Consider the following 25,841-nt stretch of genomic DNA (forward strand, 5'->3'; position numbering starts at 1 on the left):
ATTTCCCTTTAATTGACAATCTTCTCAGAATAAGAGGGAATATTATGAGACTTCACTGGTACAAGAAATGAAAAGAAATCAGAAGTTGCAGGAGAATGTGCGGCATCTTGAAGTTATGCTGCACTACACTGCGCTCTCTCGGAGCGGGGCACATGGGGTAAGTAATCTTCTAGATAAAAAAAATAAAAATGATAATTTGAGTTTAGCAAAACAAGACCTGCAGAATCCCAATGTAGATGACACATTGGTAGTCCGCGGCAGCCGAATCATAGCACTGCGAACCTCCTATCTGCGCTCTCCTCGCCATCTCTTATATTTCTAGGCTCCAGGACATCATTAAGTTGCAGTGAGACACATGCATGACCTCTTGGGAGACTATTAATCAGAAAAGGTCCCAGGGATGTCACAGGTAGTAGGAGGCTCGAAGTGCTTGGGTCCATTGACCACAGACAACCAACATGGCGGCTGCACAAGTGTCCTGCAAACCTTTTTTGCTTCACTTTAAATCTAATATATATGAAACAAGCCCTAATGATTTATGATGTCCCCTCTATTTTATTTCCTACCAGGCCAAAAAAGAGACTATCCAATCAGATCTTCCTCCATCCATTTTTCCTGCCATCATGACGCAGCAGAACTGTAAAGAAGGTTCTGATCATTTTTCTGACAAAGGTGAGCAAGTTTCCAAAAGTTGTCTGACAAGTCAAGACCACAAACTACCGAACAAAACGCTTCGCTGCCAGCAACATAAGGGAGAAGTTAAAAGTGTGACAACCGAGAAGGATATTATTCAACTAAAGGAACAGCTGCAAACTCTGAAATGCCAGGTAATTATAACATGGCTCAATAAATAAACTTATGGCATCTTTCAGCTTTGTGCACCAACGTCAGGCGTGTACTCCACATGTGGGCTGAAGAACGTTTCTGTCGTAATTTATAGAGATGGGTGAACCCAAAGACCTACTGCTCAAGCTCAATCCAAAAATCAGGTGTTTTCCACGATGTCATCTGCATGATATCGCAAGAAACACTGCCACTGATCAGTAGTAAGATCATTACCACTGGTCAGAGCACTGCAGCTCCCACGCTGTGAGATGACAGCATGAGCCAACAGCTATGACAGACGGTAAAAAGTTTACCTCCAGTCACAGGCGTCAGCTGATAAGAGCGTATTACTCCCTTCAGCGTACACCTGCTGCCACTAATAACAGCACCGCTGAATGTGGAGTATTCATCAGCCGGCTCCTGTGCTATAAATAAATACACTTAAAAAAATGGCATAGGTTCCTTTGTATTTTTGATAACCAACATAGCAAAATTGATAACTGTGTGCTGCAACCCTGTCCTGTCAGCTTTATCATGGCTGGATATCAAGAATAGAGGGGTCCCCACGTCGTTCTCTAAAATTAATTAAATAAATGATTTTAAAAAACGATGGGGTCCCCTCAATTTTGACAACCAGCCAAACTAAATCAGACAGCTAGGGGCTGGCATTCTCAGGCTGGTAAGGGGCCATAGATATTGCCCTCCCTAGCCTAAAAATAGCAGCGTCAGCTGCCCCAGAAAAGGCGCATCGATTAGATGCTCCAATTCTGGCACTTTTCCCGGCTCTTCCCACTTGCCCTATGGCGGTTGCAGGTGGGGTTAATATTTGTGGGGTTGGTGTCAACTGTTTAAGGCCGCTGACATCAACCCAACAAGTTAGTAATGGAGAGGCGTCTATAAGACGCCTCTCCATTACTAACCCCATAGTCAGATTGTAAATAAAACACACAGCCAGAATAAAGTCCTTTATTTGAAATAAAAATAAACTGTTTTATTTTTTATTTAAAAATAAAAAACAAAGTTATACTCATTTTAATGCCCATTCTATTGAAGCCCTGGTCCCCTGTAGAAAAAAAACAGAAAATAAACACCAATAATACTTGCCTAATGCCCATTCCATTTCAGCCCTGGTGTCCTGTTAAAAAAAAATAAAACAAAAATAAAAAAGAACGATATCCATCACCTGTCCGACATACTGTTCCATGTCGTTATTCATGTCTGTAATAAATGGTTTTCAACCTGGATGGGGCCAAGATGTGACTCTCCAGCCTGAAAACCACAGGAGAATGAGCTCCTGTGTCAGTAACCAGTGGTGACATCATCTAGGTTACAGCAGGTCACTGAGGCTGCGTTCCCAGCTCACTTAGTGAACCATGGAGTGGTGAGTCGGCCGATGAACGGCGATGAACTCGGTGAGATCACTGAGAAAAAGTCTCACAGTGCAGCGCTGAGCTTAGTGAGTTCATTGTAATTCACTGTGAGAAATTTCTAAAGTAAACTGTTCCTGACCAATTTATCCCCCTCCCCCCCGTTACATTTGTAATTATGTTTTTTTTTTTTTCATGAACTCGTCTGACATTTTGTGTTCAGAATAGTTGCTGTTTCTTTCGGACGAAGTTGTTTGTTGGAAAAAAAATGTATTAAATTGCCCTTTACTCCAAAATGGTTTTATAGTTTCACATAGGTCTTGCATTGGTGACCTAAAACCTTGCATTGTTCATAAGTCTGTGGTGGAAGCACAGCTGAACTTTGGAATCTTGAAAAACACAGCAAAATCTCCTTTTTGTAAGCTGGTTCTTTACTGCCAAGAGAGCAGGTATTGCTTCCAGCAAAAACACAACGTGTAAACATAGCCTTACAGGGACTCTGCTACAGTATAACACTAAATACTATGTTCATGATGATTTCCTGACCCAGCAACTATTTGATCACACGCCTGATGAAGATTCCAGCAGCGCCCAAAACAAATATTTGTTTCAAATCCAAAGTGTATGATGAGCACATAACTGATAGTGGAGAAAGGGTAAATTACTGCCTTGCAGCACCACAAACTTTCAGGCGGTGGTTGCTACATGTGTTTTAGGGGATCAAAAGTAAAATCGGCAGCCTAATTTTACTAGTGATGTTTATTTTAGGAGCCGATCACACCATGTTCTACAGTACTCTTAGGACTTTGTCTAGGAAAGACAGCATTCAGATGTTCCTCCAACGTAACTGTTCAGTTAAAGCACCACTCCAGGGGGATTTTTTATCACAGTGCTGGAGTGGTGTCACTAATGTAAGTTCCCTGCCCCTAACATTATACTCAACAGCCACCATCTTCAGTTGTTCTCGGCGCCACCTACAGTCGTCTTCTGCATGTTGCGATCTGCCTCCTGAGGCATTCAGTGTGTCTGGAGATGCTAACTCCAGAGAAGTGTTCATGTTTGTGCTAACCTGAACCATGTGTTTTGCTAACCCTGAGCAGGCGAATCCCTGCTACCACAAAGACTATTTTACTACTTTCTTGTGTTTTCCTGTTTTTGCCCAAAGAGCCATGTGTATTTTTAAATCTCTATGGTTTATGCCGCATGCATAATAAACCAGTGAAGATCTTAAACAGGCAGTATTCCTACATATAACTCAGTGTACAGCTGAGTGAGATGATCTACCACAACTGTGACAGTGCGTTCCCTCACCAGCTCTGATTAGAAGTGACGAGTCAGCAAGAGAGCGCACTGTCACTGTGTTGTAAGACAAATATCCTGCATGCAGAGACTGGCCCTGCATCCGCAAGTGATGAGGTGAGGTGAACAGAAATTGCAATTCTGGCATGGTTTTTCTTTTTTGCAGCACTCACAATGTATGATAAATAGAGTTATAGTTTTATTCTGCTAGTTAGCACCACTGATGGATCTCCTTAAAGGCACCAAATCAACAATGGCCAAATGGACTGCTGAAACAGAAATGGTATTCCAAGAGCTGAAGCTGGCTCTGTGTAAACAGCCGGATCTGGTCGCACCGGACTTCAGTAAAGTGGTTGTGGTCCAGACAGATGCTTCAGAACTTGGGTTAGGAGCTGTGCTGTCTCAAGAGATAAATGGTGAAGAACATCACATCCTGTATCTGAGTCGGAAGTTCTCTTCCTGCGAAAAAAATAATGCTACTGTGGAGAGTGTGCTTAGCCATCAAATGGTCCGTTGATATGTTGAAGTATTACCTACTAGGCCATAGGTTTCAGCTAGTCAGACCATCAACCTCTGAAATGGTTAAGAGAAAAGAAGAGTAAGAATGCCCAGGTGACTAGGTGATTCTTAAGCCTTCAGGACTTTAATTTCCATGTACAACATAGTCCCGGGAAGTTGAACGGTAATGTCGATGCCCTCTCCAGAAATCCATGTTTGGTGTCTGAAAGTGCCAAAACCCCCGGCTTTGAGCACAGGGGGAATATGTGACAGGATCCCTGACAATGTAAGTGAGGAGAGAAATGTATCACAAAGATTGCTATCTTTCGGGATATGAAAACACAGAAGTTTCTCTCCAGCATGGTATTTGCTGAGAGGGGTTAATTGGCCATGATTGGGTCGTTTTTTTTTTATGAGTAGCTGTAAGAGATGGGCAAGATGGTTACTCACTATAACTCCACCCTAAGAGTGTGGTTCTGCACATTAAATGTCCTGCCAATGAGTTTTTTTCTCTGTCTGTGGGTCTGGAGTCAGGAAGCTCCAGAGAAGTGTTTATGTGAGACTGTGCTGGACACTGTTAATTGATTGTACACTGAGCTGGCGGATCCACGCAGGTATAAGGACTGTGCAATATCTTTTTGTTTCCCAATTTTGCCAGAAAGGCCATGTTTATTATGTTGAACCCTGTGTAAGGAGAAGGAGCAGATCGGGTGCACCTTTTCCGTGACGGATGCGGAACTGTCGGGGCTGTCATCTATGTTGCACGGGGGAAAGCTTAAGGCCCCAGACCAACCTCTGCATTCAGAGTTAGGAGGTGCAGCTAAGCTAAAAAAAAGCCGCAGTACGTGGGAAACCAGTCAGACTTGGCGGGAGCATGCAGCGCGCAACAGGACGGAGCAGGCCCAAGCCTTTGGGGCCTCAGACCGTCACCCAGAGACTGCTGACAGAGACCAGTGAAGTGTACGCTGACACCAGAGACCGCGAGTGACGAAGTTCTCTGTCAGGATATAGATGCGTATGTGCTGAAACCGGACAGCTGGGTGACCCGCTGTGAAGTGTATCCCGATACACCTGCTTGCATCTGCCCAGTAACTGGCAGTGTTAGAGACTGTGACTGTACCTCTGGTTCATCTCCGGGACCCAGGATCCCCGTCTGGACAACGAGGATTCACAGTCGCCGCCAGGACCTCGTCGGTATCACGAAGGAACACCGCCGCCGCCAGGATCCAGGACACCATCTTCTCCAGGACTACACCGGACCCCCTTACGCGCCACGGCCTTGGCGCCACCGCCTGCATCCAGGAATCTAACTTCGGACATCGTCGGACTGATAAGTCTAACACCCCTGAACTATTTGCCTTATATACCTTCACTTGTTTTTCCCAAGTTCCATATTCCCTCCTTAATTCAACCCTACCTCCTTTTCTCACTGCATGGAGTATCCTCTGTTAAATTAAACCCCACATTAACCCTTTCTCTGCCTCCGGTCCGTTACTGCATCTTGTCACCTGCTCACACCTGCACTGGTTTATGCTGTGTTTTAAATAAACTAGCAGAAGAAGCGTTCCTGTGTCTACCTCTGTGAGCAGCTGAGTGTGTCGACCTCCCACACCCTGGTATATACTTCTGAAGAATACCACTGTGGCATGTCCACCACTATTATTATTATTATTATTATTTATTTATATAGCACCATTGGTTCCATGGTGCTGTACATGAGAAGGGGAAACATACAGATTACAGATATCACTTACAGCAAACAAACTAACAATCACAGACTGATATAGAGGGGAGAGAGGACCCTGCCCTTTCAGGCTTACATGCTACAGGATACTGGGGAAGGAGACAGTAGGTTGGAGGGTTACAGCGGTTCCAGTGATGGTGAGGCGGTAGCTCCAGTAGTTGTGAGGAGGCAGCGGGGATAACTGCAGGCTGTAGGCTTTCCTGAAGAGGTGGGTTTTCAGGTTCCGTCTGAAGGATCCGAGTGTGGTTGATAGCCGGACGTGTTGGGGCAGGGAATTCCAGAGGATGGGGGCTATTCGGGAGAAGTCTTGGAGGCGGTTGGGTGAGGAGCGAATAAGTGTGGAGGAGAGAAGGAGGTCTTGGGAGGACCGGAGATTACGTGAGGGGAGGTATCTGGAGATTATTTCAGAGATGTAAGGAGGAGACAGGTTGTAGATGGCCTTGTAGGTCTGTATTAGTAATTTGAACTGGATATGCTGAGGGAATGGGAGCCAATGAAGAGATTTGCAGAGGGGAGAAGTGGAGGAGTAGCGAGGAGAGAGATGAATTAGTCGGGCGGCAGAATTGAGAATGGACTGAAGAGGTGCAAGGGTGTTAGCAGGGAGGCCACAGAAAAGGATGTTGCAATAGTCGAGCGGGAGATGATGAGGGCATGCACAAGCATTTTAGTAGATTGAGGGTTGAGGAAGGGACGGATTCTGGAAATATTTTTGAGCTGGAGGCGACAGGAGGTGGAGAGAGCTTGGATGTGCGGTTTGAAGGACAGGGCAGAGTCAAGGGTTACTCTGAGGCAGCGGACCTCCGGTACCATGAAAGATAAAACACATATCATGCTTTATATTTCTTCTGTGATGCTCTGCTCTATGGGAAAACTTTTGCAAAATTTGCTGCGCTGTTCAATACAGTGAGAAAAGGTAAGAAGTTGGAAAACAATGGATTAATGAATTAACATATTTTGACCTTCGTAAGGTCCCTGGGGGCCATGGCTGCAGTTGGTGTATATCCTCAAAGTTTTCCCAGTGTATGACATGTTCACATATTGTGTTGTAAACACAACTTTATTCCCAGACCAGTGGTAGATTGAGAAAAACTAAGCACAAGGCAACAAAAACCCATAATAAAATGTAGTTAATTTTTTTTTCTATAAAGGCAAGAACTTTTCCTAAAAATGCTTGCTATGGTAGACAACCCACGCTTACAATTCTGCTTATCATTATATATATATATATATATATATACCAATAATGTCTGTAAAGCGCTGTGGAATTGATGGCGCTATATAAATGAGTAAAAAAATATATATATATACCGTATATACTCGAATATAAGCCGAGATTTTCAGCCCGTTTTTTGGGGCTGAAAGTCCCCCTCTCGGCTTATATTCGAGTCATATACATCGGGTACATCGGGGGGTCAGAGGGGGAGGGGGGGCGGGGGTGTCAGGTCATACTTACCCGTCCTGACGCTGTCTCTTGAGCCCCCAGCTTCTCCCCGTGCTCTCTCTTCCTGCCTTCAGCGGTCACGTGGTGCTGCTCATTAAAACTCATGAATATGCACATATTCATGAGTTTTAATGAGCGGCACCACGTGACCGCTGAAGGCAGGAAGAGAGAGCGCGGAGAAGCTGGGGGCTCAAGACACAGCGCCAGGACGGGTAAGTATAGCGATACTCACCTGTCCTGCGTCCATGGCTGCTTGCTGCTGTCTGTCATCGGTCAGTGACTTCAGACAGCAGAGGGCGCGGTGACGTGATTAGTGCGCGCCGCGCCCCCTGCAGTCTGAACGTCACTGACTGATGACGTGGCAGATAGCGGTGAGCAGCCATGGACGCAGGACAGGTGAGTATCTGACACCCAGCGACGGAGAGGTGAGTATGTCATTTTTTTTATTTTTACATGCTGCAGCAGCGGCAGCACATGGGGAAATAATCTTAAGGAGCTTCTAATGGGGGCAGCATATGGGGAAATAATCTAAGGAGCTTCTTATGGGGTCAGCATATGAGGGAATAATCTATGGAGCTTCTAATGGGGGCAGTATATGGGGGAACAATATGGAGCTTCTAATGGGGGCAGCATATGGGGGAATAATCTATGGAGCTTCTAATGTGGGCAGTATATGGGGGAACAATATGGAGCTTCTAATGGGGACAGCATATGGGGGAGCAATATGGAGCTTCTTATGGGGGCAGTATATGGGGGAACAATATGGAGCTTCTAATGGGGGCAGCATATGGGGGGAACAATATGGAGCTTCTTATGGGGGCAGTATATGGGGGAACAATATGGAGCTTCTAATGGGGGCAGTATATGGGGGAACAATATGGAGCTTCTAATGGGGGCAGCATATGGGGGAACAATATGGAGCTTCTTATGGGGGCAGTATATGGGGGAACAATATGGAGCTTCCAATGGGGGCAGTATATGGGGGAACAATATAGAGCTTCTAATGGGGGCAGTATATGGGGGAACAATATGGAGCTTCTAATGGGGGCAGTATATGGGGGAACAATATAGAGCTTCTTATGGGGGCAGTATATGGGGGAACAATATGGAGCTTCTAATGGGGGCAGCATATGGGGGAACAATCTATGGAGCTTCTTATGGGGGCAACATATGGGGGAATAATCTATGGAGCTTCTTATGGGGGCAGCATATGGGGGAATAATCTATGGAGCATTTCCCACCCTAGGCTTATACTCGAGTCAATACGTTTTCCCAGTTTTTTGTGGCAAAATTAGGGGGGTCGGCTTATACTCGGGTCGGCTTATACTCAAGTATATATGGTATATATAAATATACAGTGCTGTGCAAATTAGTTGGGACAAAGCATTTTTTTAAGTAAAATCGTAAGTTGGTTACCAGTTAGTGATTTAAACCTGTTTTAACTACTTTGAACTGGTGTGAGTGCCTGTTCAAAGCAGTTAAAACTGGTATGAATCACTGACTGGTAACCAACTTACGATTTTACTTAAAAAAATGCTTTGTTCCGATTAATTTGCACAGCACTGTATATATTATATACTGTATATATAATAATTTTTTTGTGTGTGTGTAGTAGTAGTAGTAGAAGTGCTGATTTGGGACTCACCATAGGTTTGTAACTACTCTAACTTCACGAATTTAATAATCAGGATCAATATTTAAATGTTTCCTTTCTGATTTAGACAGAAATTTATGCAGCAGATTACAAGACAGAGCACGTAGATCGTGAACGTGTGAAAACAGAGAATGCAAAGCTAAAGAAGAAGGAAAAGGAAATGAAAGAGCAAATGTTGATCCTAAAAGAACAGGTAAACGTAACTATTGCAAAATAAATGTTTCAGTAAATAAAATACCAGTATATTTTTATCTGTAGCCCTTAGACACGTTTGGATGCAGATGTTGTCCTTCTGAATTCATGAAAGGGATTCCCATATTCTGAAACCGCTATTATCTAGAACAGAGAGTGGCTGCAAAACAGTTCTCACGCTTTCTCCCTAGAAGACGTAACTCTTCAATATAAACATAAACCACCAATTGATTTAAAGGAGAACTGCTAAATATTTTTTTCTCCAATCAAGGTGTGCAGGCAAATTAACCTTTTAACTTCTTCTTGTGCACTGCATCCATCACTAGTCCTTTGAGCTTATCATAACTCAAGTCAGTGACATATAAGCTCAGCGGCTGCGGGAGTTCCTACATCACTGACTTGATTTATTATGAGCTCAGTGGGCTGGAGAAACAGCAGAAGCACTCGCTCCTGTGATAAAACATGCAGGGAAATGTGTTATCTAAGAACGAATCATCTGCAAGTCTGAGCTGTTAAGTCACTTATGATTAGAGATGGGTGAACCTGAACAGTAAAGCTCGGCGTCTGTACCGAACACCTACTGTTCAGGCACTGACACCGAAATCGTACTTCACCAGGAAGTCCACGTTACTGTTCGAGATCACCCCCGGGTGTTTGTCACACTGTTTTGTGCATGACAGCACAGCAAACACTGCTACTGATCGGGGGTGAAATCATCACCATCAGACAGAGAGCCGCTGTTCCCATGCTGTCAAATGACAACGTGAACCCGCAGCTGTGATCGGAGGTATAATGTTCACCTCCAGTCACTGGTGTCAGCTGATGGGACTACCGCTCTGCGGTGACCTCGGTGAGATCCCGGCTAGCACCGTGAGAAAGTCTCACAATGTAGTGGGGATCTCACTGAGGTCACTACACCTCAGCCCTGCTGGGAAAGCAGCCTCAGCAACCGAAGGTAACCTTGATGAAGTCGTCTCTAGTAACTGAGGCTGCGCTTGCAGCAGCTCAGTCACCAGTGGTTCTCAGCCTGAACAGCTGCATCTTGGCACCCTCTAGATTGAAAACTGTTTATCCCCCAGACATGGATTATGGCATGGGACAGAATGACAGAGAGGTGAGGGATATTGTTGTTTTATTATTTTTGTGTTATTACATGAGACAAGAGCTTCAATGGAATCAGTGTTAGGTGAGTATAACTGGGTTTGTTATTTTTAAATAAAAAAAGTAAAAGTGTGTTTTGTTTTATTTCAAATAAAATACTTATTCTGGCTATGTCTTTAGTTACCATATAACTATAGGATTATAGTAAAGCGCCAGAATGGCAAAGCACCAGAATTGGCACATTCAATATATGCACCTTTACTGGGCAGCTATTTTTAGGCTGGGGGCCATTATCCATGGCCCCTTACCAGCCTTAGAATACCAGCCCCCATTGACTGCTTTAGCAAGGCTGGTTGTCAAAAATGGGGGGGACCCTACACTGTTTTATAAAATTATTTATTTAAATAATTAAAAGATACGGCATGGGGACCCCTCTATTCTTGATAACCAGACTTGCTGAAGCTGACAGTTGAGGTTTGCAGCTCCCAGCTGTGAGTTTTACCTGACTGGTTTCATAAAATAACGGGGGAACCTATGCTGTTTTCTTTTTCAATTATTTATTTACAGCACAGGAGCTGGCTAATGAATACTCCCATCAACCGCTCCTGCTCTCGCTGTTATTAGCGGCAGCAGGTGTCGGCTGATGGGAGCAGTAGTCCCATCAGCTGACACTAATTAACTTTATTAGTTAACTTTATACCTAGTTAACTTTAACTTTATTACTAGTTAACTTTATACCTCTGATCACAGCTGCATGCTCACGCTGTCTTTTAACAGCGTGGGAACTGTGGCTGTCTGACCGGCAGTGATGATTTTACCACTGATCAGAAGTGGTGTTTGCCACGCTGTCATGCACATGACAGTGTGGCAAACACTGGATATTTGGGCCCCCATTCAAGTGAATGGGGCCTGGGTTCAGGTACTGTTCTGGTGCCCAAACCCAAACTTTTTGTAACTGTTCAGCCGGACCCGAACATCCAGGTGTCTGCCCATCTCTACTTATGATTATTCACTTACTTATCATAAGTGACTTATGCTTCCATCCCCGGTCCAGGAGCTGTGGTATATGCTGACCATGAACAGGAGCAACTTTTCAAGGTCAGACCCTGCCACGAGCGTAAAAGTCACGTTTGCAGAGGGTGCGACTGTGACCGGGCCAGTGCGGGAGGGGGACCTTTCAACAGCTGACATTGGCTTACAAGTCACTGGTTGTGCGTGGCAATGACATCATGCACTACCCGTCGTTTGTAGGCTTAAGTAATCTGCTAGCCACAGAAAAGGACGCTGAACTTTGTGGGAACCAAGGGAGGTGAGTAGAATAGTTTATTTTTTATGCATTAAAAGAACAGTGGCAAAACTGGGGACATGTGACATACAGTATATACCAGGATGGGTGACATTAATACCAGGATCGAGGATGTTATTACATAATGGGAGGAGAGGCACATTTATATGACTATCTCAGTACAGGAACATTTTTTAACACATACAGTAGTGTAGCTTGTTATTATTATTCCAAGATTAAAATGTACTTTGTGAAAAAAAAAACACTTTTAAGGAGCCTAGAGGTATGAGATGTGTCTCTGATATAAGGCCTCCTACATTTACTTGCACTGTTAATCTATGTAAGGTTAATGCAAATGACAATTCCTTTTTAACTTTGTCGACTTCATGGCAGGGAATCCAGAGAGTAGTGACTGTCGGCAACAGCTGAATAGTTGATGTCATAAGGTTCCAATTCACAATACGTGGCAGTAATAGGTTGACAGAGTTCAGTTTTATTCAGTGGACATGAAAAGGGCAGTGTTCAATCATAAGAGGAGGTCAGAGCCAAATACGACTTAAGTAAATTACACCTTAAGATCCATTTACACCGCAACATTACTGTGAATGAGTGTTTCCTGATATTCTTGCAGTCTAAACAGGCTGCCAATCAGCTGAGAAATGCAAATTACTTGTTCATCGGGTGAAATGATTTTTTTGTGGTGCATGAAAGTTAATCATTCTCATAGGTACATTGTTCTGTGTAAACTTGACTTCTTTTGTCAAGTACAATGGCAGCCTATGCGCACAGAACTATCTGCTATAGATTGTTTGGTACACATTTGAAGTCGTGTAAATTGGCTATTAAATGACCACCGATCAGTCCTTTAGCACCTTAGGTTGGCCCATATAAACACTCTTTTACACCTCATTCAACATGTAGAAGTTTATTGCTTGAGTCTCGTGCAAAACTGAGGGGTTCCCTAATAAAAGCGAGGGCAGCTGGCCATTAGAAAGTGAAAGAAGCAAATTGTGCCGTTCACCCTTTAGGAGAGTTGAAGTCACTTGGTAGTCACTTGAGGGCACACCTAAGGATGAGGCACTACCAGCAAGCAAAGAAGAAAAGGGCACACCGGAACATCCAGAAGTGACAACAAAAAGTACAGTCAAGAAGTGAAGAAGAGTGGTAGTGGTGGGAGACTCACTACTGAGAGGCACAGAAGCAGCCATCTGCAGACCGGACATAACCTCAAGAGAAGTATGCTGCCTCCCAGGTGCGAAGATCAAGGATGTGACTGATAGGATACCAAAGATCATCGGTTCCAAGGACGTCCACCCATTTCTTCTGATACATGTTGGCACCAATGACACGGCAAGGAAAGACCTACCGACAATCTGCAAGGACTTTGAAGAGTTGGGGAAGAAAGTAAAAGAACTGGATGCACAGGTAATTTTTTCTTCTATCCTTCCAGTAGATGGGCATGGCACCAGGAGATGAAACAGGATTCTTGAGGCGAACAACTGGCTAAGACAATGGTGCAGTCAACAAGGATTCGAGTTCCTGGACCACGGTATGAATTACCTGTACGACGGACTCCTCACCAGAGACGGACTACACCTCAACAAACCTGGGAAACACCCATTCGCCAGAAGAGTTACTACACTCATCAGGAGCACGTTAAACTAGAAGAAGAGGGGACAGGAAGAAAAACATTAGACTCGAAAATGAAGCCAGAAAACATACTGATGAAGGATTAGAGGTGCGGTAAAGAAGACCCAAGACAACGTACTCCGAAAGGAGGTAAGAAAATTTCTAAAACAATCCACAGGGAGGAGATTGGAACAAAACAAAATCCTCTAAACTGCATGCTCGCAAACGCCAGAAGCCTGACAAACAAGATGGAAGAACTAGAAGCAGAAATATCTACAGGTAACTATGACATAGTGGAATAACCGAGACCTGGTTAGATGAAAGCTATGACTGGGCAGTTAACTTACAGGGTTACAGTCTGTTTTGAAAGGATCGTAAAAATTGGAGAGGAGGAGGGGTATGTCTTTATGTAAAGTCGTGTCTAAAGTCCACTTTAAGGGAGGATATTAGCGAAGGGAATGAGGATGTCGAGTCCATATGGGTCGAAATACAAGGAGTGAAAAATAGTAACAAAATTCTCATTGGGGTCTGTTACAAACCCCCAAATATAACAGAAATCATGGAAAGTCTACTACTAAGGCAGATAGATGAAGCTGCAACCCATGATGAGATCCTTGTTATGGGGGACTTTAACTACCCAGATATTGACTGCGAAACAGAGACCTGCGAAATCCATAAAGGCAACAGGTTTCTGCTAATAACCAAGAAAAATTATCTTTCACAATTAGTGCAGAATCCAACCAGAGGATCAGCACTTTTAGACCTAAAACTATCTAATAGACCTGATAGAATAACAAATCTGCAGGTCGTCGGGCATCTAGGAAATCGCGACCACAATATTGTACAGTTTCACTTGTCTTTCGCTCGGGGGACTTGTCAGGGAGTCACAAAAACACTGAACTTTAGGAAGGCAAAGTTTGACCACCTTAGAGATGCTAAACAAAATAAGAGGGGCAATTAACAGTTAAAAGAAAGCATTTACACTACTAAAGGCCCCGTCACACACAACGATATCGCCAGCAATATCGCTGATTTTGTGACGCCACAGCGATCTCACCAGCGACATCGCTGTGTGTGACATGGATCAGCGACCGCCCCCCCTGCTGGGTATCGCTGATCGTGCAGGATCGTCCTGGGCCATTTTTTTGATCATTGGTCTCCCGCTGGCCAGCACGCATCGCTGCGTGTGGCAGTGAGAGACCATTGATCAACAACGCTGGACGCTGGTTTCAAATGTAAACAGCGGGTATCTAAGAGCCGTGCGGCTCTTGGTTACCCGCTGTTTACCTTGGAAACCAGCTTGCTCGCTGGTCCTGATCGCTGGAGGGGCTGTCTATGAGACATCTCACCAGCGATCAGCCTAACAATGTCCCAGCGATCCCGTCCACATCGGATCGTAGGTGGGATCGCTGGAACATCGTTATGTGTAACGGGGCCTTAAAGCAGGATGGTACTGTTAAAGCTCTAAAAAACTATAAGGAGAAAAATACTTTATCTAAAAAACCAATTAAAGCTGCCAAAAAGGAAACAGAGACGCAAAACTAATCCAAAACTGTTCTTGAACTATATCAATAGTAAAAGAATCAAAAGTGAAAGTGTAAGCCCATTAAAAAATTGTGAGGAAAGAAAGGTTGTAGATGACGAGGAAAAAGCTAATATATTAAACACCTATCTCTCCACGGTATTCACGGAGGAAAATTAAATGCTAGGTGAAATGCCGAGAGACAATGAAAACCCTATATTAAGGATCACCAATCACCCAAGAATAGGTGTGAAAATGGCTAAATAAGATTAAAATAAATAAATCTCTAGGTCCGGATGGCATACACCCACGAGTACTAAGAGAACTAAGTAATGTAATAGACAAGCCATTATTTCTTATAGTTAGGGACTCTATAGCAACGGGGTCTGTTCTACAGGACTGGGCTCTAAAAGTGAACCTGGAAATTATAGGCCAGTAAGTCTAACCTCTGGATTATCTCAATGAGAATAACTGTTTAACTCCAAATCAGCATGGGTTTATGAGGAATTGCTCCTGTCAAACCTTTCTAATCAGTTTTTATGAAGAGGTAAGCTATTGACGGAACCAAGGTGAGTCATTGTACATGGTATATCTTGATTTTTCTAAAGCATTTGATACCGTGCCACACGAGCTTGGTACACAAAATGAGAATGCTGGATCTGGGGGAAAATGTGTGTAAATGGGAAAGTAACTGGCTGAGTATATTCTCTAACTGGGTCGCTGTGACCAGTGGGGTACCGCAGTGGTCGGTGTTGGGACCTATTCTCTTCAACATATTTATTATTGATCTGGTAGAAGGTTTACACAGTAAAATATAGATATTTGCAGATGATACAAAACTATGTAAAGCAGTTATTACAAAAGAAGACAGTACTCTGCTTACAGATGGATCTGGATAAGATGGAAACTTGGGCCGAAAGGTGGCAGATGCAGTTTAACAATGATAAATGTAAGGTTATACACATGGGAAGAAGGAATCAATATCACCATTACACACTGAATGGGAAACCATTGGGTAAATCTGACATGGAGAAGGACTTGGGGATCCCAGTTAATAACCTTACCTGGAGCAGCTAGTACCAGGCAGCGGCTGCCAAGGCAAACAGGTCATGGGGTGCATTAAAAGAGGTCTGGATACACATGATGAGAGCATTATACTGCCTCTGTACAAATCTCTGGTTAGACCGCACATAGAGTACTGTTATATACAAAAAAAAAGGAGTACAAACACCCATTTAAAATTATAAAAATTATTTTTATTCTTTATTTTACTCATGTAAGATAATCATATTTTTTATTATAAAAATATTCATATGGACAAAAATTCAAAGCGAAGGACACAAACAGAAGATCTGAGACAAGTACAGATAATGTATGTGAAGCGATGGCTGAGGGACACCACAATGCAGGGAGACTATGGTACACAAGATGAGGTGCAAGTAACAAAGAGTTAAGGGCCCGTTACATATAGCAATATTGCTAGCAATATCGCTGCTACGTCACAAAACCAGTGACGTAGCAGCGATATTGCTAGCGATATCGCTACATGTGATACATACCTCCAACCGGCTCCCCCGCTGTCTGTCGCTGATCACGCGAGAACGTCCTGGACCATTTCTCATCGGGTGCTTCCTGCTTGACTTCCTGTGGCGCCGACGAGCGACGCGTGGACGCGGGCGGGAGGACATCAGGATCGCCGCGTCTGACAGGTAAGTAGCGACCCCCGACCGCTGCTATGTCGCTGGTGAGATCTGCCTGTGTGGCAGCTCACTAGCGACCACTTAGCGATGCACCAGCGATCCATATCGTTGTCGGGATCGCTGGTGCATCGCTAAGTGTAACGGTACCCTTAATTTATTTACAGGCAAGGAATGCAGTGTTAGGAAAGTGTAAACAGGGATATGCAATGACATAAAACAATTTACAAAAGTGATATTCTCTAGCTGGGCCGTACAAATGGCATGGTGCACCAACTATTACAGATCAGTGTATTTTGCAAAAGGCAAAACAATACAATAAAGTACAGTATGCTGCTACTCTAACTATAGCCTGACTGGCCGCTGCTACTTCAGCTGCACGGCTACCGTGCTCTGTCTATTGCAGCCTATCCTAAGCCATAAACGTGGGCGCACATGGGGTTAACACTCACAGTAAGGTGTCTCAGTTCCTTCCTGGGGGCCCCCTGCAGTTCTCTACAAGATGATGCGACCCCTGGAAGCTCTGTGCAATGTTGTCTTGTCCTTGTGTGAAGATTCCAAGCCTGTTCCTTTCTTGTCTTTTCTTCGAGGCTTCTGGCAGCAAGGCAGGAAAGCCACCTTTTAATCCCCAGAATAGTTTACAAAGTCACAGTTTCAGGCTAAACATTCTTTTTTTCTCACAGCTCTGCTTCCTGCAGAAATCTCCTCTTCTTCACACAGAAAAGCAGCCCCTCCCCTCTGTAGTCAGGCAGATGAAACCAAAACAGCCTTTACAGCAGGGAAGTGCAGAATGTCCCACTGATCTAACCAAGGTGGTGCTGCCTCTTAACGGGGCAGCTTGTCTCTACTGTCCATAGCAATGCCACCCCCTTACATATGGACCTGGAATTTTAGAACTAAAAAAAATCATTTAATACCATAATATATATAAATATTGTAGCAGTACCCCATTAAATAAAATCTCAGAATCATGGTATCACAAGAGGTGCATAGCTAGAGATGATTAAAACAAACTGCCACCATTGCTATAGACTAGTGAACACCAATATTAAACAGTTAATAGCCTAGCACTCACAAAAGAGGTCTTACCCAAATGAATACCTGTATGTCATCAGACCACACAGCCCCAACGCTGTATATAATTGTATTTTGGCGTATACCTGCTGTTTTTGACATCTTTGTTTGAAGCATTGGTGTCTTTCATTCATATTAATTTATTTCATTCTGGTTCCTTTTTTACATAGAGTACTGTGTACAGTTTTGGGCCCTGGTGCTCAGGAAGGATATAATGGAACTAGGGCGAGTACAAAGGAGGGCAACAAAATTAATAAAGGGGATGGGGGAACTAGAATACCCAGAGAGATTAGCAAAATTAGGATTATCTAGTCTAGAAAAAAGATGACTGAGGGGCGATCTAATAACCATCTATAAGTATATAAGGGGACAATACAAATATCTCTACGAGGATCTGTTTATGCCAAGGAGGAGACGAGGATCTGTTTATGCCAAGGAGGAGAGAAAGTTTTTCCACCAACATAGAAGAGGATTCTTCACTGTTAGGGCAGTGAGAATCTGGAATTCCCTGCCTGAGGAGGTGGTGATGGTGAACTCAGTCGAGGGGTTCAAGAGAGGCCTGGATGTCTTCCTGGAGAGTAACAATATTGTATCTTACAGTTATTAGATTCTTTAGAAGGATGTAGATCTGATGATTTATTCTGAAGGAATATAGGCTGAACTGGATGGACAAATGGCTTTTTTCTGCCTTGCTATGTTACTAATGTTAGCATGACGAATAGACCAAAGAAAAGATCAATGCTGCAACGTACTATGTGGTTGGGACAGATGGTGTGAACAGGGAGGAAAATTAAGAGGTGAGACGTGTGACATCTCAGACCGCCTTTCCCTTATTAAAACAATAGTAAATACCGTACATACTCATGGATAAGCCGACGCGCGTATAAGCTGACCCCCCCCCAATTTTGCCATAAAAACAGGGAAAACTTATTGACTCACGTATAAGCCAAGGGTGGTGCTGCACAAGGGTTAATGGTGGTCCAAAAAGATGCTCCATAGGTAAATACCCCCATAAAATGCTGCAAAAGGGTAAATGGTAGCCCAACAAGATGCTCCAAAGATAAATACCCCCATATATTGCTGCCCAAGGGTTAATGGTGTCCCAAGTAGAAGCTCCATACATAAATACCCCCCATATGCTGCACAAGGGTTAATGGTGGCCCAAGTAGAAGCTCCATTCATAAATACCCCCCATATGCTGCGCAAGGGTTAATGGTGGCCCAAGTAGAAACTCTATTCATAAATACCCCCAATATGATGCACAGGGGTTAATGGTGGCTCAAGTAGAAGCTCCATACATAAATACCCCCCATATGCTGCACAAGGGTTAATGGTGGCCCAAGCAGAAGCTCCATACATAAATACCCCCCATATGATGCACAGGGGTTAATGGTGGCCCAAGTAGAAGCTCCATACATAAAATACCCCCCATATGATGCACAGGGGTTAATGGTGGCCCAAGATGCTCCATACATAAAATACCCACCATATGCTGCATAGGGGTTAATGGTGGCCCAAGATGCTCCATACATAAAATACCCCCATAAGCTGCTGCCGCTGCTGCTATAAAAAAAGACATACTCATCTCTCCGTCGCTGGGGGCCAGGTGCCGGTGTAGCCGCTGGCTCAGGCCCCCCGCACTGGCTATTTACCATTCCCGGTTCCATCGCTGTTTCCCGGGTCCTGTGCAGTGACGTTAGCAGAGGGCGCGCACTGACTACGTCACCACGCCCTCCGCTAAGTCACAGCCAGAGGACCGGGGAGACAGCGATGGAATGGGGAGTGCTAAGTATTGCTCTGCTCCCCCGTCATACTCACCACCCCCCACCTGGCACCCGGTCTCTAGTCTTCAGCCCCTGCTGCTTCGAGCATGATGTCGGCATCCCAGGCTGTTCCTGCATTCAGCGGTCACGTGGTACCACTCATTAAATATGCGCATATTCATGAGTTTAATGAGTGGTACCACGTGACCGCTGAATGCAGGAACAGCTGGGACACTTAGATCATGGGGGAAGCAGGGGGCTGCAGAGACCGAGCCAGGAGGGGGGAGTATGGTCTCTGACACCCCCTACTCCCTCTCCCCCGTCGACCCCCGGTATATGACTCATGTATAAGCTGAGAGGGGGACTTTCAACCCAAAAAATGGGCTGAAAATCTCGGCTTATATACGAGTATATACGGTAGGTCAAAGAAATAAAAAAAAAACAAAACAAACTGGTGGAAAATACAAGAATACCCAATATGATGCAAGTAGGCACATCACCATTTATACATAAACCAAGTGAGAAAATTCTGATGTTTCCACTTGCACATTCAATTTGTTATTTTGTCTTAATAGCGGAATGCTTCCTTCTATATTTCACATTGGTTTGTTGTTCCCACAGCTGAAGGTGTATGAAGATGATTTTCGGAAGGAGCGCTGTGATAAGCAAATCTTGCAGCGTCTTCTAAAGTGCCGCAACATTTCACGTGACCCAATACTTGTACACCGCTGCAATAATGTGAGCCACAAAGGATCATTTGAGAGCATCGGAAGACTTTCCAGAAGTGGAAGCAACAGGGAAGAGATGACAAGGAACATGGAGGAACCTGCTAAAAAACATCATATGGTGTTTTAGAAACTGTTACTGCTACTGTGAAATGCCAAACAAAACAAATTTACTTTTTTTTCCGACTAATGACATATCGTAAATGTCACTACTTGTAAGGGCCTGATGTATACATTGTTTCAGAAAAGAGTTTTAGTCTAACGATTATACAATACAAAATGGAAAATCATTTTCCTGCTCCCAATAAAACAATAGTCGTCGTATTGTATGAATTCTGTTGTAGAATCTATGAGAATGTATTTAATACACTGCAGCCATCTATATATAATGCTCTTTATCTTGGCAAGAAGTAGATGTACATTTTCTATTTATAAGTTCAATGTAATTGTCACGGCACTGTTGCAGGATATCCCAGGGCTCCTTCCCTATCTCTAAAGCTATCTCTAAAGCTAGGGGTGTCCTAGCTATCCCTGGTCCCCGGATTACTTCCAATGGTAAAAACACAGTGACCACATGCCTTACTGATTTACACCTGAATCAGCCATTATCTGTCCCATCCCCCACCCAGGGAAGTAGAGAGTTGTAGTATATAAGAATACACAAACCAGACTAACAATAAAAGACGTACAGGGATAAATCAAAGTAGCAATCATACAAATATCTACTTACAAACAACAGAGTGCAACACTGTGAAGGAAATGAAGGAAAAAACAAATAGTAGAGGATGAGAATATACACACAGACAAATCAATATGCAACAGTCTTCTGAACAACACTCCCAACACCTCTTCAAACAACCATCACCTGCAATCCCAGAACCAGGCAGTAAGAAACTAACACTGGCAATCCCTCAAAAAGAGAAAAAGAAGCCAGCTCACCTGAAGGCATGTGTAGTGGATAGCCCGGACCACGTGCAGTCTTCACGCAGTAACCAAGGAAAAATCCCTGACTGCCAGATGCAAGTATATATAGCAGAGGGGAGTAGCCAATACTGAACAGCCAAGAGCATCAAAGCAGGAAAGCTCCAGGAGCCCTCAACTGAGCAGATTAACCTCTGTACTTCTATTAGAAACCTGCATCATTTAATATAAAGGTAATGTGCTTCTAATAAGGGCAGGAGAATGAGAAATAAGACACCACAGTCTTCTGGCCCCTCTCTGTCACAGTAAACCCGTGACATTAAGGGTCCCGTCACATTTAGCGATGCACCAGCGATCCCGACCACGATACGACCCGGTCAGGATCGCTGGTGCATCGCTAAATGGTCGCTAGTGAGCTGCCAAACAGGCAGATCTCACCAGCGACTTAGCAGCGGTCGGCGGTCGTTACTTACCTGTCAGACGCGGCGATGAAGACGTCCTCCCGCCCGCGTCCACGCATCGCTCGCCGGCATCAGCAGGAAGCAGTCGACGAGAAACGTCCCAGGCCATTCTCGCACTATCAGCGATAGCCAGCTAGGGAGCCAGTCGGAGGTAAGCGTCACACATAACGATATCGCTAGCAATATCGCTGCTGCGTCACAAAATCGGTGACGCTTTAGCGATATTGCTAGCGATATCACTATGTGTGAAGCCCCCTTAATTTTTTTTACTAAAATTAAAAATTATGTCTTTTTATGACTAGCCAATAAAATATGTACTGTATGTAAAAAATTGGGTTTATATGTGTGCATTAACCTATGCTTCTATGGACATTACACTCAAATATATAGTTTCACTGCATTTACAAAGATATTAATTTTGAAGTGATATTTCCATCCCACAATAGCCCTATCAGGAGAAACTTGTCAGTAACCAATACCTTGTAAGGCTGCAGAACATTATGATGCACAACATTCTCCACTGATCTTTCGTACTTCATGTCAGAAACATGTATGGCAGACCATAAACAAAAGCAAATATCTTTGGAAAAATTGATATGCCAAACTGGATTTTCATTAGGCATTATGTAATTTAAGAGCAAAAGACTATTAAAACTAATAAACTCAAAAAAAAAAAAAACGTCATAAAATCATGTAATTTGACTTCTGGTTCCGGTGTGCTCACGGACAGCAGCTAGTGAGAGAAGCTCCTTGCCTTGGCTTCTCCCCTTGGGGTTCCTGGGAACATAACCTCCGCAAGACAGGTGAAAAACCTGTCAATGAGACTAGCCAAACACCTCTCCTGCTGTATGTAGAAATATCTTACCAGGAAAGGACCTCAGCAAGATAATCCCGACAGCACAGAAAGACGGGTGCAGCAAGATGGTGCCGTACACGCCTAGAGCAAAGAAAAACTGTCAGTCCTCTACACAGACTTTGATTCAAGTGCAGAAGGAGGGAGACGATGAGCAACTCACTGGGCTTAATGTGTCTACAAAACTTTAGCTGCTGAAGTAGCAAAAATGCCGGCTCCTGATATAAAACAGACACTGGAGCAGACAGTATCTGCCACGCTACGGTAAGAGGGTAAGATATGATGTCTCTTATGCCTCTCTTCCCTCTGATTGTCTTCCAGTTCCTAATGTTTACAGACGTGCTTTTATGATTATTGCTTGCTGTATTGCTACATATGTACCTATGTATTGTATGTATGCTAATTGCTTATGGCATTGCCACTTGAATGTGTTACCATTATGTGAAAAACTGTATATATTGCCTTGTGTTCCTGTATTATAATATTGTGTACATATGTGTTCTTTGTTCATGTATAGTTAGGGAGAGTTAGTGCATCCTTTATTGGGATATTAGAGGAGGGCACTTTTAGTATATAGTTCCCCATAGACTGGGTAGTTGTAATTATGTTGCGGGCCACTAGATGGGGCATACTAGTGGGATCTGTTAGGAGGTTCATAGAGAGTTAATTATAGGAGGGGCTGCCGGGTAGTAAGAGGGAAGCTTGTAGAATGTTAAAGAAAGACGGTGCCAGGGCGCCCAAGTGTCCACATGGGCTATAAGCCCAGACAGCTTGTCAGTTACGTAACGTTGTCGTTATTGCCCATGTTACCTACGGCCACTGCAGGTCTTAGCAGTAGGTCAGAACAGGAAAAGGAAGATGTGGCGTCTTACCGCCTGGACCAATGCTTTTAGGGCAGAAGTTGGCTGGACTAAGGAGATGAAAGGAGTTGGCACTTCGACGAGATCGGTACGGATGGGCCGGATGCTTCACCAGGGGTCATCAAACGTAGTGATTGATGAATTCATGTCTGGGGCGAAACAGGCTGAAGGAAATGTCATTGCAGTGAGGTCAGACCTGGAAGGAACGGGGAAGCAGTCTAGTACTGTCTGGTCCGGGCGTGTACTGCACAGAAGTGACAGCAAGCAAGGGAAAGATCAGGACCACTGCAGGTATTAGCAGTAGGTCAGAACAGGAAAAGGAAGATGTGGCGTCTTACCACCTGGACCAATGCTTTTAGGGCAGAAGTTGGCTGGACTAAGGAGATGAAAGGAGTTGGCACTTCGACGAGATCGGTACGGATGGGCCAGATGCTTCACCAGGGGTCATCAAATGTAGTGATTGATGAATTAATGTCTGGGGCGAAACAGGCTGAAGGAAATGTCATTGTAGTGAGGTCAGACCTGGAAGGAACTGGAAAGCAGTCTAGTACGGTCTGGTCCAGGCGTGTACTGCACAGAAGTGACAGCAAGCAAGGGAAAGATCAGGAAGCAAGCAAATGTTATGATATACCAACTATTCTGTCCCCGGGGCCTGTGGCTGCAAATATGGCTCTGTGAGATGCTGGATCCCTTCACCTTACTTTCAATTGGTGACGTTCGCAGATAGCTCAACTCAGCTGCCGGCACACATGTTATGAAGAATCCAGAAGAGACTTTGATTTCTTTAAGTATTCTTGTTGAATGCATACAAACAGCAGCAGGTAAAAAATACTTTCTTCAGACAGGATTAAAATACATGTGATTCTAATGAAGCCAAGATGGAGAATGAGACACAGGGGGAAGAAGGAAGTGACATCACACCCAGAAAAGGGAGACAGGAGGGACAAACTTGAAGGAGAGGGAGGATTTCAGCTATGCAAAACACAGGAACACATAGCAACAGTAAACAATATGAGAGACTGCAATACAGCATGTAAAATGCACAGGTCAGTCTGTAAAATGTCTCATTCATGGGTCATAACACTCCCCATCTGAAATCTATAGATTTCATAATTTTTATGATGTCCTCTGGAGATGTCACTGTAGACCTGAAAAACAAAAGGAAAACAAGCATGCAAGTAAATAACAACAGTTATAGTCCAATTGACATGGTCCAATCTTCAGTTGGAGGCATGAAGTCCTCAACAGCGGAATAGACCGAGTCCAAACATAAACTAATTTTCAGATTGGGGAAGCCGCAACGTGCAAACACTTCCACCAACCCAATAATCCGTTGGAGAAAGTTCAAATGTTAAAATGTTCCAACACAGCTGGAGGAGTATATGGCTGTAGGCTCCCCGCCGTGAGCTGTGTCCATAAACAAGACTTTCATGTGATGTCCTCCTTTGGTAAAAGTAGCACAAGCTCAGTGACTGGACGGAAGAAAATACGAGTTGAACCACCTTTCGTAACCTTGACTTCTACCTTACGGATCTTCCCGTCATTGCTTGGTGTACCCTTGGTAATAAGACCCATTGGCCAGTCGTTGCCATGAGCTTCTTTATCTTTAAGGAGGACGAGGTCTGCCTCTTGTAGATAAGGTTTTGCAGTCTGCCATTTGTGATGGCTTTGAAGCAAGTGCAAGTATTTGGTTTTCCAGCGGTGCCAAAAGACATTGGACAAGTGTTGTACCTGTTTCCACTGACGTTTGTAAATGTCCCCATCCGCAAACTTCCCTGGAGGAATTGCGGCAGCTCCAACCTTCTGAGTAAGAAGTGTAGAAGGAGTAAGGATCATTGGTGCATCAGGGTCCGATGTTACTGGTACCACTGTACTGTCTGTGTAGACGGTAAATGAATCAATAGCAATGTCCATTTCGTCTGTTATAGCTTCAGCTAACTCCACTGCCAGAACGGCGGCACAATGTTTGAGACTTGGAACAGAGTGAGCAGGTTTCGGGGTAAGTTTTGCCTTACCGAGGATGAATCCACAATGCACCTTGTTACCTTCTTCCAAAGTCTTCAGGTAGGCTACGGCAGGTATAGCCTCTGTAGAAGCGTCGGAGAAAATGTGGACTTCTCTTCTGATGGTGGCTGAAAGGGTGCCTGGGGAATAGCAACGTGGGACTTGGAAATGCTCTTAAACCTTCAGAGACTTCTTCCATGCCTCCCACCTTTGTTGTTTCTAGGACGGTAGCAGAGTGTCCCAATCCGTACTCTCGGCGGTCAACAGTCCCAACAGTATCTTGCCTTGAATGGTGATGGGTGAGACAAACCCGAGAGGATCATAGATGCTGTTCACAACAGAAAGGACTCCTCACTTAGTGAAAGGTTTATCGCAAACTGACACCTGGAAAGTGAACATGTCCTGCTTAATATTCCAAAGCAGACCGAGGCTGCGTTGCGTGGGAGGAACGTCAGAACTCAGAACAAGATCCCTTACACCAGCAGCGTGATCCTCAGATAGAAATGCTTTCATTACCTTTTCACTGTTGGAGATGATTTTGTGGAGTCTAAAGTTTGCTGTTGACAGCATTTCCTGAGTCCTAGAGACCAGATCAATAATCTCTTCACTTCTGGGAAGAAACTTAAGCCCATTATCTACGTAGACGTTTCTTTCCACAAATAGACGAGCATCAGACTCATACTCTCTCTCACCTTCCCGTGCTGTCCGTCTTAGTCCATAGATGGCCACGCAGGCGAGGGGCTGTTCCCGAAGACATGCACCTTCATCCTGTAGTCTATGACCTTGTTGCGGATGTTGCTGTCTTTATGTCATAGGAATCTGAGGTAGTTTCTGCTATCTTCTCTCATGGTAAAGAAATGAAACATTTGTTGAATGTCGGCAGATTCTTGCCTGAAGTGAATCAGTGCTCCTATAAGGCTGTTGTT

At 44.2% G+C, this 25,841-nt stretch overlaps 1 protein-coding gene across 3 annotated transcripts in view; it reads left to right on the forward strand.

Annotated features, from left to right (window-relative positions):
• Nucleotides 1-20,149, forward strand: part of LOC141087507 (uncharacterized) — an 86,790-nt gene extending 66,641 nt beyond the window's left edge. For all 3 annotated transcript variants that reach the window (XM_073573050.1, XM_073573051.1, XM_073573052.1), the window contains 4 exons: nucleotides 29-157; nucleotides 570-827; nucleotides 8,896-9,021; nucleotides 19,713-20,149. In XM_073573050.1, the coding sequence (XP_073429151.1) occupies nucleotides 29-157; nucleotides 570-827; nucleotides 8,896-9,021; nucleotides 19,713-19,946 (747 nt within the window). In that variant the 3' untranslated portion in view covers nucleotides 19,947-20,149. The remainder of the gene's footprint in view (nucleotides 1-28; nucleotides 158-569; nucleotides 828-8,895; nucleotides 9,022-19,712) is intronic.
• Nucleotides 20,150-25,841: the final 5,692 nt, after the last annotated feature.

The sequence above is a fragment of the Dendrobates tinctorius genome, unplaced genomic scaffold (assembly GCF_039654945.1).
Source record: "Dendrobates tinctorius isolate UK_male_01 unplaced genomic scaffold, ASM3965494v1 ptg000034l, whole genome shotgun sequence".
Taxonomy (NCBI): Eukaryota; Metazoa; Chordata; class Amphibia; order Anura; family Dendrobatidae; genus Dendrobates; species Dendrobates tinctorius.